The sequence below is a fragment of the Podarcis gaigeae genome, assembly GCF_964106915.1.
Source record: "Podarcis gaigeae genome assembly, chromosome: 13".
NCBI lineage: Eukaryota > Metazoa > Chordata > Lepidosauria > Squamata > Lacertidae > Podarcis > Podarcis gaigeae.
The window spans coordinates 2,647,693-2,662,428 of NC_139689.1; the positions used below are offsets into that span (position 1 = coordinate 2,647,693).

The 14,736-nt window shown below is 45.7% G+C and overlaps 1 protein-coding gene across 4 annotated transcripts in view; it reads right to left on the bottom strand.

The window, feature by feature from the left end:
- Positions 1–10,084, bottom strand: part of ZCWPW1 (zinc finger CW-type and PWWP domain containing 1) — a 34,810-nt gene extending 24,726 nt beyond the window's left edge. The window contains exons 1-3 of one of the 4 annotated variants that reach the window (XM_083706760.1): positions 9,810–10,084; positions 1,706–1,779; positions 395–672 (exon numbers count right to left, since the gene is read on the bottom strand). In XM_083706760.1, the coding sequence (XP_083562886.1) occupies positions 395–672; positions 1,706–1,730 (303 nt within the window). In that variant the 5' untranslated portion in view covers positions 1,731–1,779; positions 9,810–10,084. The remainder of the gene's footprint in view (positions 1–394; positions 673–1,705; positions 1,780–9,809) is intronic. The other 3 variants (XM_083706758.1, XM_083706757.1, XM_083706759.1) reach the window with 3 other exon arrangements.
- Between the last annotated feature and the right edge of the window lie 4,652 nt (positions 10,085–14,736).

The following is a 14,736-nucleotide window of genomic DNA, read 5'->3' on the forward strand; positions in this document are numbered from 1 at the left end:
GTCGTGACCGACTCTGGGGTTGCGGCACTCATCTCGCTTTAATGGCCGAGGGAGCCAGCATACAGCTTCCGGGTCATGTGGCCAGCAGGACTAAGCCGCTTCTGGCAAACCAGAGCAGCGCACGGAAACGCCATTTACCTTCCCGCTGAAGCGGTACCTATTTATCTACTTGAACTTGGACATGCTTTTGAACTGCTAGGTTGGCAAGAGCAGGGACCGAGCATCGGGAGCTCACCCCGTCACGGGGATTTGAAGCGCTGACCTTCTGATCGGCAAGTCCTAGGCTCTGTGGTTTAACCCACAGCGCCACCCACGTCCCATATAATAAATAGTGGTATATAGCGGTATATACATTCAATAAATAATGATGATCATCTGCATTTCCACCACCTACATTTCTGGCCATGCCTGGATCCTTCTTGCAGTCTTCTTCCTTTACAGTCCTAGCAGGAAGGCTCCCTTTCTTCCTCTTATCTTGAGCTTTCGGTGTTTTGACGGGCTTGGCTGCAATTCTGTCACGTGGGGCATGGGCATGGTGCAGAGGAGCAGGAATGCCTTTAGGTTCAGCACCTTCCTGTTTGTCCTGGAGCTCTAGCAGTTCCCCTTTTGCAAAGAGCTCGCGAGGTTTAGCTACCGGGGGAGCAAACGTTCTTTTGGGCACTTTCCCAGCTTCTGAAGTTGCAGAAAACACATCATGTTGTTTAGCACATAATAACATATGGTTAGTAACATAGTAACATCACAGAACGCATTTTGCTTCCTGAGACAGAAAATCCAAGGCCTTCCTCAACCTGTCAGTCTCCAGCTGTGCAGGCTGCAGCTGGTGGGAGGTGGTGTCAAAAACATCTGGAAGGCACTGCTCAAGCCTTCTAAATCCTGTTCTAGACTTTTTTTTTTAATGGTTTGTTTTTTAAAAAAAATAGTTGTTGTTTTTTTAAAAAGGATGGTTACTGCTGCCATCCTTTTATTTTAATGCTCCAGGAAATGAGCAAACTTCTGCATCGGAAGACTGTGGTGTGAGTTCATACTCCCTCTCAAAGCAGAGAATACCGTATTTTTTGCTCTATATGACTCACTTTTTCCCTCCTAAAAAGTAAGGGGAAATGTGTGTGCGTCTTATGGGGCAAATGCAGGCTGCGCAGCTGTCACAGAAGCCAGAACAGCAAGAGGGATCGCTGCTTTCACTGTGCAGCAATCCCTCTTGCTGTTCTGGCTTCTGAGATTCAGAATATTTTATTTCTTGTTTTCCTCCTCCAAAAACTAGGTGCGTCTTGTGGTCTGGTGCGTCTTATAGAGGGGAAAATACAGTGACCTTTGTCAATCTCATACCCCTGCTTTTGACAAGAGTGAAATTGACAGTTTTCGGCTTTGGCATCATTTGGAAAACAAAACCACAATTTTAACTGGAAAACACAATCTTCTTCTCTCTAGTGCTTTAAGTGCACATCTAGTGACACATGTTGCTGCTGCTGCTGCCACCACTACTTATACACACACACACTTCTTTCCCTCCCCTGGAAGGATAAAATGGAGCAGTTTTTGCAATTTCTTTAAGAGCTTGCAGAAAGTGGTGGTGGTAAAGAGCTAGGGGGGTTGCTCTTTGTAGCACTGTGTGGAGCAGGAGCACTACTTGCGCCTGAGAAACACGCCCACACTGCACAGTACTTCCTTTAAAATAAATAAATGGAGTACACACTGATCTTACCGCCTTTATTGTTCTGACTTGTCATTATGTATCAGCGGTGTGTCTACACCAGGAGGTGTGCGTTTTTCATCTAACTTAAGAAACGAGAGGGAAGGGGAAGGAAGAGAAAGCAAATAAAAGTACATGATTAGCTGTTTTTGTTTTTAAAGAGTTGTTATGTTCTTTGAGAAGATAAAAGACGGGGAACGGCCGCAGGATTTCCCTGCATTTCCTAAATCATAGCTTGAAATAGGAATCCCAACTGCGTGATCTAACCACAGTTAAAATCCGTGAGCTGTTCTCAATGCAGTCAAAGCGTTATTTGCAGAAGTGTGTGTGTACTGTGCTGTTCAATATTAATTTGAAATTAAACGGTGTGATCTTGGAATGTTCTCTCAATTGTAAATTGGACCTTATAGCTTTCCTCCCTAGGTACAACTGATTTTTTTAAAAAAATAGAGAGGATCTATGCTGTTAATAATGATGGCTATGTTCTACCTCCACTGTCTAAGGCTACCTTTGAATGCCCATTGCTGAGATTCACAAGTGGGGAGAACACAGCTGTGTTCAAATCCTGCTTGCAGGTTTCCCATACAGTGGTACCTCAGGTTAAGTACTTCATTTGTTCTGGAGGTCCGTACTTAACCTGAAACTGTTCTTAACCTGAAGCACCACTTCACTTTAGCTAATGGGGCCTCCCGCTGCCGTCGTGCGATTTCTGTTCTCATCCTGAAGCAAAGTTCTTAACCTGAAGCACTATTTCTGGGTTAGCGGAGTCAGTAACCTGAAGCGTATGTAACCTGAAACATATGTAACCTGAGGTACCACTGTAATAGGTACCTGTCTGGCCACTGTGAGAACAGGATGCTGGACTAGATGGACCTTTGGCCTGATCCAGCAGCCGGGCTCTTTTTACATTCTTACATTCATTATTGCACTGCACAGGAAGCAAAAACCAATTGGTAAGGTATTCAGATTCACTGTAGAGGTACCACCTGTTGATTTCTGCCTATTGTGAAAAAGGCAGAGACCATGGGCGTAGCCAAGGGGGGGCAGATAGGGGCAGCTGCCCCCCTAAATCAATAAAAATCAATGGCTAATTGAGGTTCTGCCCCCCCCCCACAAAAATCCTGGCTACGCCCATGGCAGAGGCCCCTCTTCTCCTAAAAAGCTGGCAGCTCTCTGTGGAGGTAGGGAAACATGAGGTCTAAATTATATCGGAGGGAGCATTCACAAAACCAGAACTTTTTGACACTGGGTTAATTAATCTGGATAATAAATATTTTCCCCCCTTACATTTTCTGTTTTGCATTAAGGTTATTGTTAAGGCTTATTACTGTTAAGGTCAGGCAACCAGGATTTAGTTGACAAATGGCCTCTCTCCATTAAAACGGCGCCAGTGCTGCCTTGTTCCTGTCAAAAAAAATACAGGACACAAGGCTGTGCTGCAATGCCTCTGGACAATCGTTGAACTGACGTTTGGTTTCTTGTTTCCAGACCTGACAGGCACATGCCCCCGGAAGCAGAGTGGTCAGAAACTTCTTAGCAAGAAAAAGAAGGAAGTGTTGGTTTAATTTATTTAATACGACCATCAGCCCTTCCTTTTCATTTGTTATTTAAAAATCAAAGTGGATGCTGTTGGAAGTTTGAGTAGTATTTCATGGGTTAAAAAGGAGTGAGGAATCTCCAGAATCCCAGACTACCCCTGCACTTTTAACTTTGTGATCTGACTTCCTATCTCATTAACAGACTTATTTTACAATTTCCTCCTCACACTTCTCTCTTGGACTTCAAAATGAGAGGTCATCTATCCTCTGAGAAAACGAAAGAGCAAGCAAAGGAGCTAATTTTTCTATCCAAGATAGGTATTTCCTACAGTAAACACTGTAGTTTTCTTACTTACCATATTTTTGCTCTATAAGACTCACTTTTTCCCTCCTAAAAAGTAAGGGGAAATGTGTGTGCGTCTTATGGAGCGAATGCAGGCTGTGCAGCTATCCCAGGAGCCAGAACAGCAAGAGGGATTGCTGCTTTCGCTGCACATCGATCCCTCTTGCTATTCTGGCTTCTGAGATTCAGAATTTTTTTTTCTTGTTTTCCTCCTCCAAAAACTAGGTGCGTCTTGTAGTCTGGTGCGTCTTATAGAGCGAAAAATACTGTACATTATTTTCTATGTATGTGATTACAAGTAAAATCTATTCTTCACTAGTTTAAACGCTGCTCACTCTGCACACCAAAAATGTTTCAGTAGGTGACTGACCAGTCACAATTCCAAATTAATATTGAACAGCACACTACACACAAACACAATTAGAAACCACGATCTGTGCTGCTTTACAACAGTTACATGCACCAGGCTGGTTTAGATTCTTCTATGTGATCTCAAATAAGTTCAACCCTCTTGTACGGTGAATTCAAGGGACTGTGACCTTTCAGGAACATAGCAGAGGTGCAAAGGAACATTGGAAGACCCCTGCTGGCCCAGACCAAAGGCCTGTTATGAATAAAATGCACGTAGATATTCACAGCATAGGTTTCGGCTTACTAGAGTAGCCAGCCGGAAGCCCAGGAGCAGAGCACGGAGGCAATAGCTGTCTCACTCACTATCTCTCCTGAGCAACTGATATTCCCCTGGGCGGCATTGCTGCCTCTGAACCTGAAACTCCAGAGGGCTGCTCTTCATTTCAAAACACAGAGTCTCCATATAACACAATGAGTCTCTTCTTCGCATTCTGAGGAGGGCAAAATCAGAAAGCAGGAAAAGTTGCCAGGTGAGGCAACTAGCTCTGAGCACTTCCCAGTGCCTTGGGCATTCTTTGGCTTCCCAGCAATCATATCGTGAGGTTTTTTTCTTTTCTTTTTCTTTAAAAAAGACAGGTTTCTAGTTCTCATGAGGCGGAAGTAATTGGTGAATAATAAGACCCCTGTTATCACTTGCATGGGGGCTGAAACAAGGCTTTCTACACTGAATACATTTCTGTGTAAGAAATCTAAGTTTAACAGTTGTGCTTTACCTCCCAGGAGCACAAGCAAACAAAGATGGGGGAATATTGACCCCAGCAGAAAAGTTATCGCAAAACCCATTCGCATCGTCCGCGTGACTTTACCCTCAAACAACACAAATATCAGCGCTTCCTCCCTGTATATTGGGCTTTACGCTATAACAACCACAACCCAATGAATTGCAGGGGCTTGGGCTCCAAACCCCTCCACTCAGGATTGTTAACTATTTATTTCAGCGTTTTGAGGTGGATATATCAGTCATCACTTTCTGTTATGTCCTTTTCCATGCCCACTACTTCCTCAGTGCTTTCATTTAGCTTCTGGCTGTGCTTGGAATTACTGTACTGTTCCGTATATAAGACAGGGAAAAGGGGGGTAGTCTTATACACGGGGGCAATCTCCCCCCATTTTCTTAATTTTGAGTCCCCCAAAATAGGGGGCGCCTTATACACAGAAAAATACGTTTTTTCCAGCACTCTCTTTCCCAAAAAAACAGAGAGGGAAATCTGTGTTTGTGACCTGTTGGTACTTAATCAGCATTACAGAATCAACTAACTCAACTAAGGGGCTACATCCCAGGGGTGTAGCCAGGATTTTAGTTGGAGGGGCAGGCCTTTTGCTGGGGTGGGCAGAACCTCAGTTAGGTATGTATTTCTATTGATTTGGGAGGGCAGCTGCCCTTCCCTGCCCCCCCCTTGGCTATGGCCATGGCTTGTCCACATCTCCCCTTGTCTCATGTCTAGAAAGCACAGGCCTGAGAGGCATTCTGCCACTTTCCCCAGGAAGGTAAAAGGTAAACGGACCCCTGACCATTAGGTCCAGTCGTGGCCGACTCTGGGGTTGCGGCGCTCATCTCGCTTTACTGGCCGAGGGAGCCGGCGTCCAGCTTCCGGGTCATGTGGCCAGCAGGACTAAGCCGCTTCTGGCGAACCAGAGCAGCGCACGGAAACACCGTTTACCTTCCCGCCAGAGCTGTACCTATTGATCTACTTGCACTGGTGTGCTTTCGAACTGCTAGGTTGGCAGGAGCAGGGACCGAGCAACAGGAGCTCACCCCGTCGCGGGGATTCGAACAGCCGACCTTCTGACCAGCAAGTCCTAGGCTCTGTGGTTTAACCCACAGCGCCACCCACGTCCCTTCCCCAGGAAAGCCCACTCTTTATCGCTGAATCGGATCAAATGTCAATTCCATGGAAAGCCCAGTTGGTGTTTGTTCGGATTCATAGAAATCAAAGAACTGTAGAGTTGGAAGGGACCCCCGGGGGTCATCTAGTTCAAGGGACCCCTGGGGGGGGTCATCCAGTTCAACCCCCTGCAATGCAGGAATCTCAGCTAAAGCATCCATGACAGATGGTTATCCAACCTCTGCTTAAAAACCTCCAAGGAAGGAAGGTCCAGAGGGAAACCATTCCACTGTTGAATGGCTCTTGCGGTCAGAAAGTTCTTCCTGGTGTTTAAATCACAGACTCCCTTTTTGTAACTTGAAGCCAGGCTTCCCCTACGGGAAGAGGCAGAACAAGCGGAAGTGTGAAGGAATGCCTCTTGGTAATGAATGGGGAAGAGCAAAGTTGCTCCCCAGATTCAAATGCATACTGGTGTGGACTACTCCAATCGAATTCAAATGAGAAGGGGAGTGGATCAAGAGCTAAACAATAATAGAAATGGAATCATAGAATTGCAGAGTTGGAAGGTGACCCTGAAGATCACCACTGCATAGGCCTGTGGCGCAATTCAGCAGGGCTCTTAATGCAATTATGTTCTTAAACCATATGCAAATCTAGCTTCTTTTACGAGTTACAGAGAAATAGGTAATTGCAAGATCTGGTAACGTAGTATGGATCCAGCTAGCCTGCAATTCAATGAAAGCCAGAGAAACAAATATTAGCCATTTAAATTTTGTGAGGGGGGAAAAACTGAAAGACTCTGTGGTTTCAGAACAAGCAGGAGCTTGTTTTTATAGCTGGTGTGTCTGGGAGTTATGATATGAAATGTGTTTTCTCTCACACTTTTCTTTTTTAACCACATGTGTCGGTCCCATCTTTCAATAGCATATTTGGATTTGCTTAAAAGGGACTTCTATCCATTCATTGCGATCATAAATGCGGGGTTGTGTTTATTTCCTTCTCTGATTACACAACTCTCAAGAAAGTGGGATTAAGAGTTCAGTATTATTTTTTTACAGAGCTAGAATTTCATCACAGCCCTGCCACCCAAACCCTCAAATCTTGATATTGTAAGAAAATAATAATAATTAAACTCTCTTTAGCTCCAAACTCAGTGGCGGAAATACAAAATGACCTGAATACATCGTGTCTAAAATCTTGAGCTCTTTAGCCAACTATTTTATAAGGATCTAAAAACGACTGTCTGAAGAAAGCCGCAATCCAACACCAAGTTATCCGATGCCTTTAAATCCATTCAATTAAATGGGTTTAATGAATGGTTGTTAAAGATAGAGTTCTAATGCACGCTTACTTGAGAGTAAACCTCACTGAACAACAGGGCTTTACTGCCCTATAGGATTGTACGGCAGGTTTTAACAAGGATGTTGGGTGCTTTGGGGAATCCTTTGGGCCGCAACTTGGGCACCCAAAAAACTCTTAAATATACTAGGTAGGATTCAGGTAAAATTAAGCACATTCAGATATGAAGAGTGTCTCCAGGGGAGAGATGATCTGCCCACAGACGTGCATGGCTTGATGGAGACTGTCAATAAGCCCTTTCTAAAAATTCTGATATGCAAAAGCCTTTGACTGTGTCGACCACAGCAAACTATGGCAAGTTCTTAAAGAAATGGGAGTGCCTGATCACCTCATCTGTCTCCTGAGAAATCTCTATGTGGGACAAGAAGCTACAGTTAGAACTGGATATGGAACAACTGATTGGTTCAAAATTGGGAAAGGAGTACGACAAGGCTGTATATTGTCTCCCTGCTTATTTAACTTATATGCAGAATTCATCATGCGAAAGGCTGGGCTGGATGAATCCAAAGCCGGAATTAAGATTGCCAGAAGAAATATCAACAACCTCAGATATGCAGATGACACAACCTTGATGGCAGAAAGTGAGGAGGAATTAAAGAACCTTTTATTGAGGGTGAAAGAGGAGAGCGCAAAATATGGTCTGAAGCTCAACATCAAAAAAACGAAGATCGTGGCCACTGGTCCCATCACCTCCTGGCAAATAGAAGAGGAAGAAATGGAGGTAGTGAGAGATTTTACTTTCTTGGGCTCCATGATCACTGCAGGTGGTGACAGCAGCCACGAAATTAAGACGCCTGCTTCTTGGGAGAAAAGCAGTGACCATCACCTCTGCTTAAAAAGCAGAGACATCACCTTGCCAACAAAGGTCCGTATAGTAAAAGCTCTGGTTTTCCCAGTAGTGATGTATGGGAGTGAGAGCTGGACCATCAAGAAGGCTGATCGCCCAAGAATGGATGCTTTTGAATTTTGGTGCTGGAGGAGACTCTTGAGAGTCCCATGGACTGCAAGAAGATCCAACCTCTCCGTTCTGAAGGAAATCAGCCCTGAGTGCTCACTGGAAGGACAGATCCTGAAGCTGAGGCTCCAAGACTTTGGCCACCTCAGGAGAAGAGAAGACTCCCTGGAAAAGACCCTGATGTTGGGAAAGATGGAGGGCGCAAGGAAAAGGGGACGACGGAGGACGAGATGGTTGGACGGTGTTTTCAAGGCTACCAGCATGAGTTTGACCAAACTGTGGGAGGCAGTGGAAGACAGGAGGGCCTGGTGTGCTCTGGTCCAGGGGGTCACGAAGAGGCGGACACGACTAAATGACTAAACAACAACAAAAATTCTGATAAAACTAACTGTTGGAGGATGTGGCAGTGCTGGCCATATCTATAGGGATCATCTTCTCCCCTAGGAATCTACCCACACCAACTTAGATCCGTTTGGATCCCTGCCCCTCGCCCGCCATCTTTGAAGATTAGGCATGTGGTGGTTACCAGGCAAAAGCTGCCCTCAAATATTATCGCTACAACTGTTTTACCGCCATTTTATTTTATTTTCAATTATATTTTACTGGTATTTGCTGCTAGATCTCCCTGTTTTAGACAATTGCCGGTTTTTACGGATGCTTAGAACTTGTTACACTTGTGTTTATGGGGTTTTTTTGGTTTTTTTTAATTGTCCATAAGCACTTTTTTCTCTTTTGGCAAGAAGCTGGGATGAAGTAAGCTGAAGTCAATAAAATATTTTTTCCCCCAGTGGGAGAGGTTGATGCATGAGCTGAAGGGACGCAAGAAAATAAATGGAAATGGGGAAAGTGCGAATGTCGGCAGGATTGTACTCTCAAAGGATAAACCTAAGTTATTTGTTATTTTCTGTTTTAAGACACCATTTTGTTGCCTTTGAGCCAAATTTTGATGCCCTTTTTTACATAATACACAAGATAACATCAAATTTCACATAGAATCGTGTAGCTAGATAGATCCACTGGATCTCTTTTTAAGCTGACAAGTGAGTCTAAGGCTCAAAACACATAACGCTTCTGGTAGGCAACATTCATTTTTGAAGTAAACATTAATTATTCCAACTGAGTATAAATCATTCAGGGCAGAAGCCCCTTTCTGAAAGGCTCTGTTCTGATATCTGCAGCACTGGTAATTATTACTATTTCTGCTGCCTATCGCCACTATTATTTTCGGCTCACACGACGCACCCAGGAGCCGCTGAGAATTTCATGAGGTAAAATAAACCTCATTTATTGCTTGTTGTGCTTTATAATGATGATGTCAAAATCTGGGGGCCATCAGATGTCAAGGAAATAAAAAACTCTGACTTTTAGAAGACATCTGAAGACAGCTCTGTTTAGGGAAGCTTTTAATGTTTAATAGGTTATTGTATTTTAGTGTTTTGTTGGAAGCTGCCCAGAGTGGCTAGGGAAACCCAGCCAGATGGGCAGGGTATAAATAATAAAAATTATTATTATTGTTGTTGTTATTAATGTCTGATTCTATTTTTAATATTTTGCTGGGAGCCGCCCAGAGTGGCTGAGGAAACCCAGCCAGATGTGCGGGGTATAAAAAATAAATTATTATTATTATTATTATTATTATTATTATACGTGGATGCTGAGGTGCTGCTTTTTTCCTCACATATACCTATCAGGAAAAGGCGCTCTCCTCGCCTCAGCGAGGTATTTTATTCTAAAACCCCCGCAAAATGAGTCTTCTTATATGGAATCAGAGGCCTTTGGTTGCTGCTTTTTTTCCTCTTGACTCAAACTGGAGCGCTTTTCCTCCCTTTTAATTACCTCACCAGAAACTGAGGGGAAGCGCTTAAGATTTTTCAGGTTAGAATTTTGCCGCCTTTTCCTTCCCGCCCCTTCCCCCTCAACACCTTCCCCGTTCGCTATCGCGCATGCGCCGAAACAAACAAAAAAAAAAAAACAACCCTCCGCGGCGCGCACGCGCACGGGCGCGCGCCTCACCCTAACCAACCTCGCTCCGGCGAGCGGGGCGCGAGGAAGGGGAAAGGAAGCCGAACTGCGCACGCGCCGCAGCCCAACCCGGGTCACGTCGCTGGGAGAAGTTGGAAATGCGGTAATGCGAAGGGAGGACTCGGCTCGCCCTCGGTCTTCGCGCATGCTCAGATTCGTCGGGTGTGGGGGCGGAAAGAGCCTGGCGAGGCCATCCATCGCGCATGCGCAGTGGGAGGCGCTGCTGAAAATAAACCCACGTTGCATTGCTCTCCCTCCTGCAACGAAGGCTTTTTTTTATTTCTGTGCCATTTATTTATTTATTGTATTGAGCAATAAATAAGGAGCTTAAGGGGGCATGTACATGGTGCCCCCCCATTTTGTCCCTCACAACAACCCTGTGAGGTAGGCAGGCTCATAGTGAGGCTGCCCCAGTGAGCTTAATGTGGATTTTTATTTTTATTTTTATTATTATATTATTATTATTTGAACCCAGTCCTCTTCCAGGTCAGAAGGCAGCCAGGGTAACCGCTTCAGCACCATTGGCTTACTTGGGAGTAATAACAATAATAATAAAAAATTGTATTTATACCCTGCCCTCCCCTAAAATACAACTTAAAAACAACATTAAAATGCAGCCTCATTTCAGTAGAAACTCAAATCAAAAAACTTTGGGGATGAAAACCTCAAATCTTCACCAAGGCCAACTATCCAGACTGGATTATTATTATTATTTATTATTACTGTTTGAACCCAAGCCTCTTCCAGGTCAGAAGGCAACCAGGGTAACCGCTGCAGCACCACTAGCTTACTTGGGAGTAATAATAATAATAATAATAATTTTTATTTATACCCCGCCCTCCCCAGCCAAGGCCGGGCTCAGGGCAACTAACACCAAGTATAAAAACAATTGATTAAAATACAACTTAAAAACAACATTAAAATGCAGCCTCATTTCAGCAGAATGTTAAATAAAAAAACTTTGGGGATGAAAACGTCAAATCTTCACCAAGGCCAACTATTCAGACTGCATTATTATTATTATTATTATTTGAACCCAGTCCTCTTCCAGGTCAGAAGGCAACCAGGGTAACCGCTGCAGCACCACTAGCTTACTTGGGAGTAATAATAATAATAAGAAGAATTTTTATTTATACCCCGCCCTCCCCAGCCAAGGCCGGGCTCAGGGCAACTAACACCAAGTATAAAAACAATTGATTAAAATACAACTTAAAAACAAAATTAAAATGCAGCCTCATTTCAGTAGAAACTCAAATCAAAAACTTTTGGGGGGATGAAAATGTCAAGTCTTCACCAAGGCCAGCTATCTAGACTGGTCCTACGGTGGGCCAGAAAAAAGCCAGGGAAGTCCCCAAATAGGAGTTCCATTATAGAAGGAAAAAGAAAAGAGAGGGAGGGGATCAAGTTGATTCCAAGCCAAAGGCCAGGCGGAACAACCCTGTCTTACAGGGCCTGCGGAAAGAAATCGGATCCTGAGTAAAGCTCCCTGGACTTCAGTAAGACTTCCTGAGAGTCGAGTGAAATGCACTGTTGGGTTTTCCCATTGGGCGAAAGGCTAAGAAGCAGCAGAAGGCGGCTTGGTTTCCATACACCCCCAAAGAAACCTTCTAGACACAGCCCTTCCTGTCGTGTCTTTTAACTCTGGTTTGTATCACAGCGTCATGGAAACAAGACGGCTCATTTGCTTATTTCGAAAACGGGTGCTCTCCACCTCCAGCGTCCTTGCTCCAAGGTTGGCAAACAGAGCATCAACAAGGTTTTGTTTTCAATTACGAATTAACCTGCTGTTTTCATTTTAAAAAGAGGCTTTCAGTTATTTGAATTGTGGAGTTGGAAGGGACTGTGAGGATCAAACGGGAGCTCAAACCCACAACCCTGAGATTAACCCTGAGACATCTGAAGGCAGCCCTGTTTAGAGAAGTTTTTAATGTTTAATACACTACTGTATTTTAATATTCTGTTGGATGCCTCCCAGAGTGGCTGGGAAGACCCAGCCAGATAGGCAGGGTGTAAATAAATTATTATTATTATTATTAATAATAATAATAATAATAATATTTTTTTATTTATACCCCGCCCTCCCCAGCCAAGGCCGGGCTCAGAGCGGCTTACAAGCAATAATAAAAACAAGATGAATGGTTACAACTTAAAAACAAAAATAAAATACATTAAAATAATGGAACATTAAAATATTAAAATGTAGCCTCATCGCAGGAGGAGAAGGAAAAGAAAGGGGGGGGGGAAGAGAGAGAGAGGGAGGGAATCAAATTGGCTCCAAGCCAAAGGCCAGGCGAAACAACTCTGTCTTACAGGCCCTGCGGAAAGAAATCAGATCCTGCCGGGCCCTGGTCTCATGAGGCAGAGCGTTCCACCAGGCCGGAGCCAGAGTTGAAAAGGCCCTGGCTCTGGTTGAAGCCAATCTAACTTCTTTAGGGCCTGGGACCACTAGGGTGTTATTATTTATGGACCTTGAGGCTCTCCGTGGGGCATACCAGGAGTCTAATGCTCTCCCAACTGAACTATGACAGGCCTTTTTAAAAGCACCCTAAAGTCACTGTGTAGGGATGCGGGTGGCGCTGTGGGTTAAACCACAGAGCCTGGGACTTGCTGATCAGAAGGTCGGCGGTTCAAATCCCCGCGATGGGGTGAGCTCCCGTTGCTCGGTCCCTGCTTCTGCCAACCTAGCAGTTTGAAAGCACACCAGTACAAGTAGATAAATAGGCATCACTCCAGCGGGAAGGTAAACGGCGTTTCCGTGCGCTGCTCTGGTTCGCCAGAAGCGGCTTAGTCATGCTGGCCACATGACCCGGAAGCTGAACGCCAGCTCCCTCGGCCAGTAAAGTGAGATGAGCGCCGCAACCCCAGAGTCATCCACGACTGGACCTAATGGTCAGGAGTCCCTGTACCTTTTTCCAACTCAATGATTCTGTGAGAATATCAATATACTAGGCATCGACACAAGGGTGGCAAACTTGGAAAGGTGTGCTGAAGACCAAACCCTAAGGCTGCATAGCCTGCTGAAGAGGCGAACGGATGCGAACGCAATCTTCAGATATATGCCAACAGCACTGAGCTAGCTGTACGGGTGGCTGGACTTGAGATGGCCTCCTAGCCTAAGTTTGATTCCCCGCCGCTCCAGAGGGTCAGATCCAAAGCAAAGGGTTCAGAGGAGAAGAAACACAGACTGAGCGAGCTACTCCAGCTGCAGAACAGGCTTCCTCAGGAGGAAGTGGTGAAGGACTTTCTCTTCCCATACAGCAGTTATAGGCAAACTCCACCCTCCAGATGTTTTGGGACTACAACTCCCATCATTCCTAGCTAACAGGACCAGTGGTCAGGGGTGATGGGAGTTGTAGTCCTAAAACTTCTGGAGGGCTGAGTTTGCCCATGCCTGCCATACAGGGTTTCAAGCGGAGGGCTGGGTGGCCTCCGAACACGTGTGTTTGCAGGAGTGTACTAGATTGGCCTTGGCTCCCCCCTGATGGGAGCTGCAGCCTAGCAACTAGGTCCCATCACCTCCTGGCAAATAATAATAATAATAACAACAACAAATAGAAGGGGAAGAAATGGAGGCAGTGAGAGATTTTACTTTCTTGGGCTCCATGATCACTGCAGATGGTGACAGCAGTCGCGAAATTAAAAGACGCCTGCTTCTTGGGAGAAAAGCAATGACAAACCTAGACAGCATCTTAAAAAGCAGAGACATCACCTTGCCAACAAAGGTCCGTATAGTTAAAGCTCTGGTTTTCCCAGGAGTGATGTATGGAAGTGAGAGCTGGACCATCAAGAAGGCTGATCGCCCAAGAATGGATGCTTTTGAATTGTGGTGCTGGAGGAGACTCTTGAGAGTCCCATGGACTGCAAGAAGATCCGACCTCTCCATTCTGAAGGAAATCAGCCCTGAGTGCTCACTGGAAGGACAGATCCTGAAGCTGAGGCTCCAAGACTTTGGCCACCTCATGAGAAGAGAAGACTCCCTGGAAAAGACCCTGATGTTGGGAAAGATGGAGGGCGCAAGGAGAAGGGGACGACGGAGGACGAGATGGTGGGACCGTGTTCTGGAAGCGACCAGCATGAGTCTGACCAAACTGCGGGAGGCAGTGGAAGACAGGAGGGCCTGGCGTGCTCTGGTCCAGGGGGTCTCTGCCTGAGGCCCTGGAGTGCTGCTGCTGCTGCTGCCAGTCAGTGCTTGGCAATACCGAGCCAGCGCAATCAACAGAGCCGGAAGGGACCCCCAGAGGCCATCTAGTCCAACCCCCTGGAATGCAGGAATCGCAGCGAAAGGAGGCGGCTTCCTACTCGGGAGGAGGAGCGCGTCCTCCGCCAAGACTGTCAAGGGCCGTCGACAACACTCCCGTCAAGTCACTAAGGCAAAAGGCTCAGTGGCGCGCACAGCACCGTTCCCACGTTCGCGGCTCTCCCTGGAAGATAAAAGGAGCTCGTGGAGGGGGCAAACGCCCTGCGCATGCGCGGAAGCCTCAGCCTCCGAGCCCAAACTACAGGTCCCAGGCGGCTTTGCGTGCGGCGGGGACCTGGGGAAGCGATGCCACGTGACCCTTGACAACTGTCCATATTGGGAGCTTTTAAAA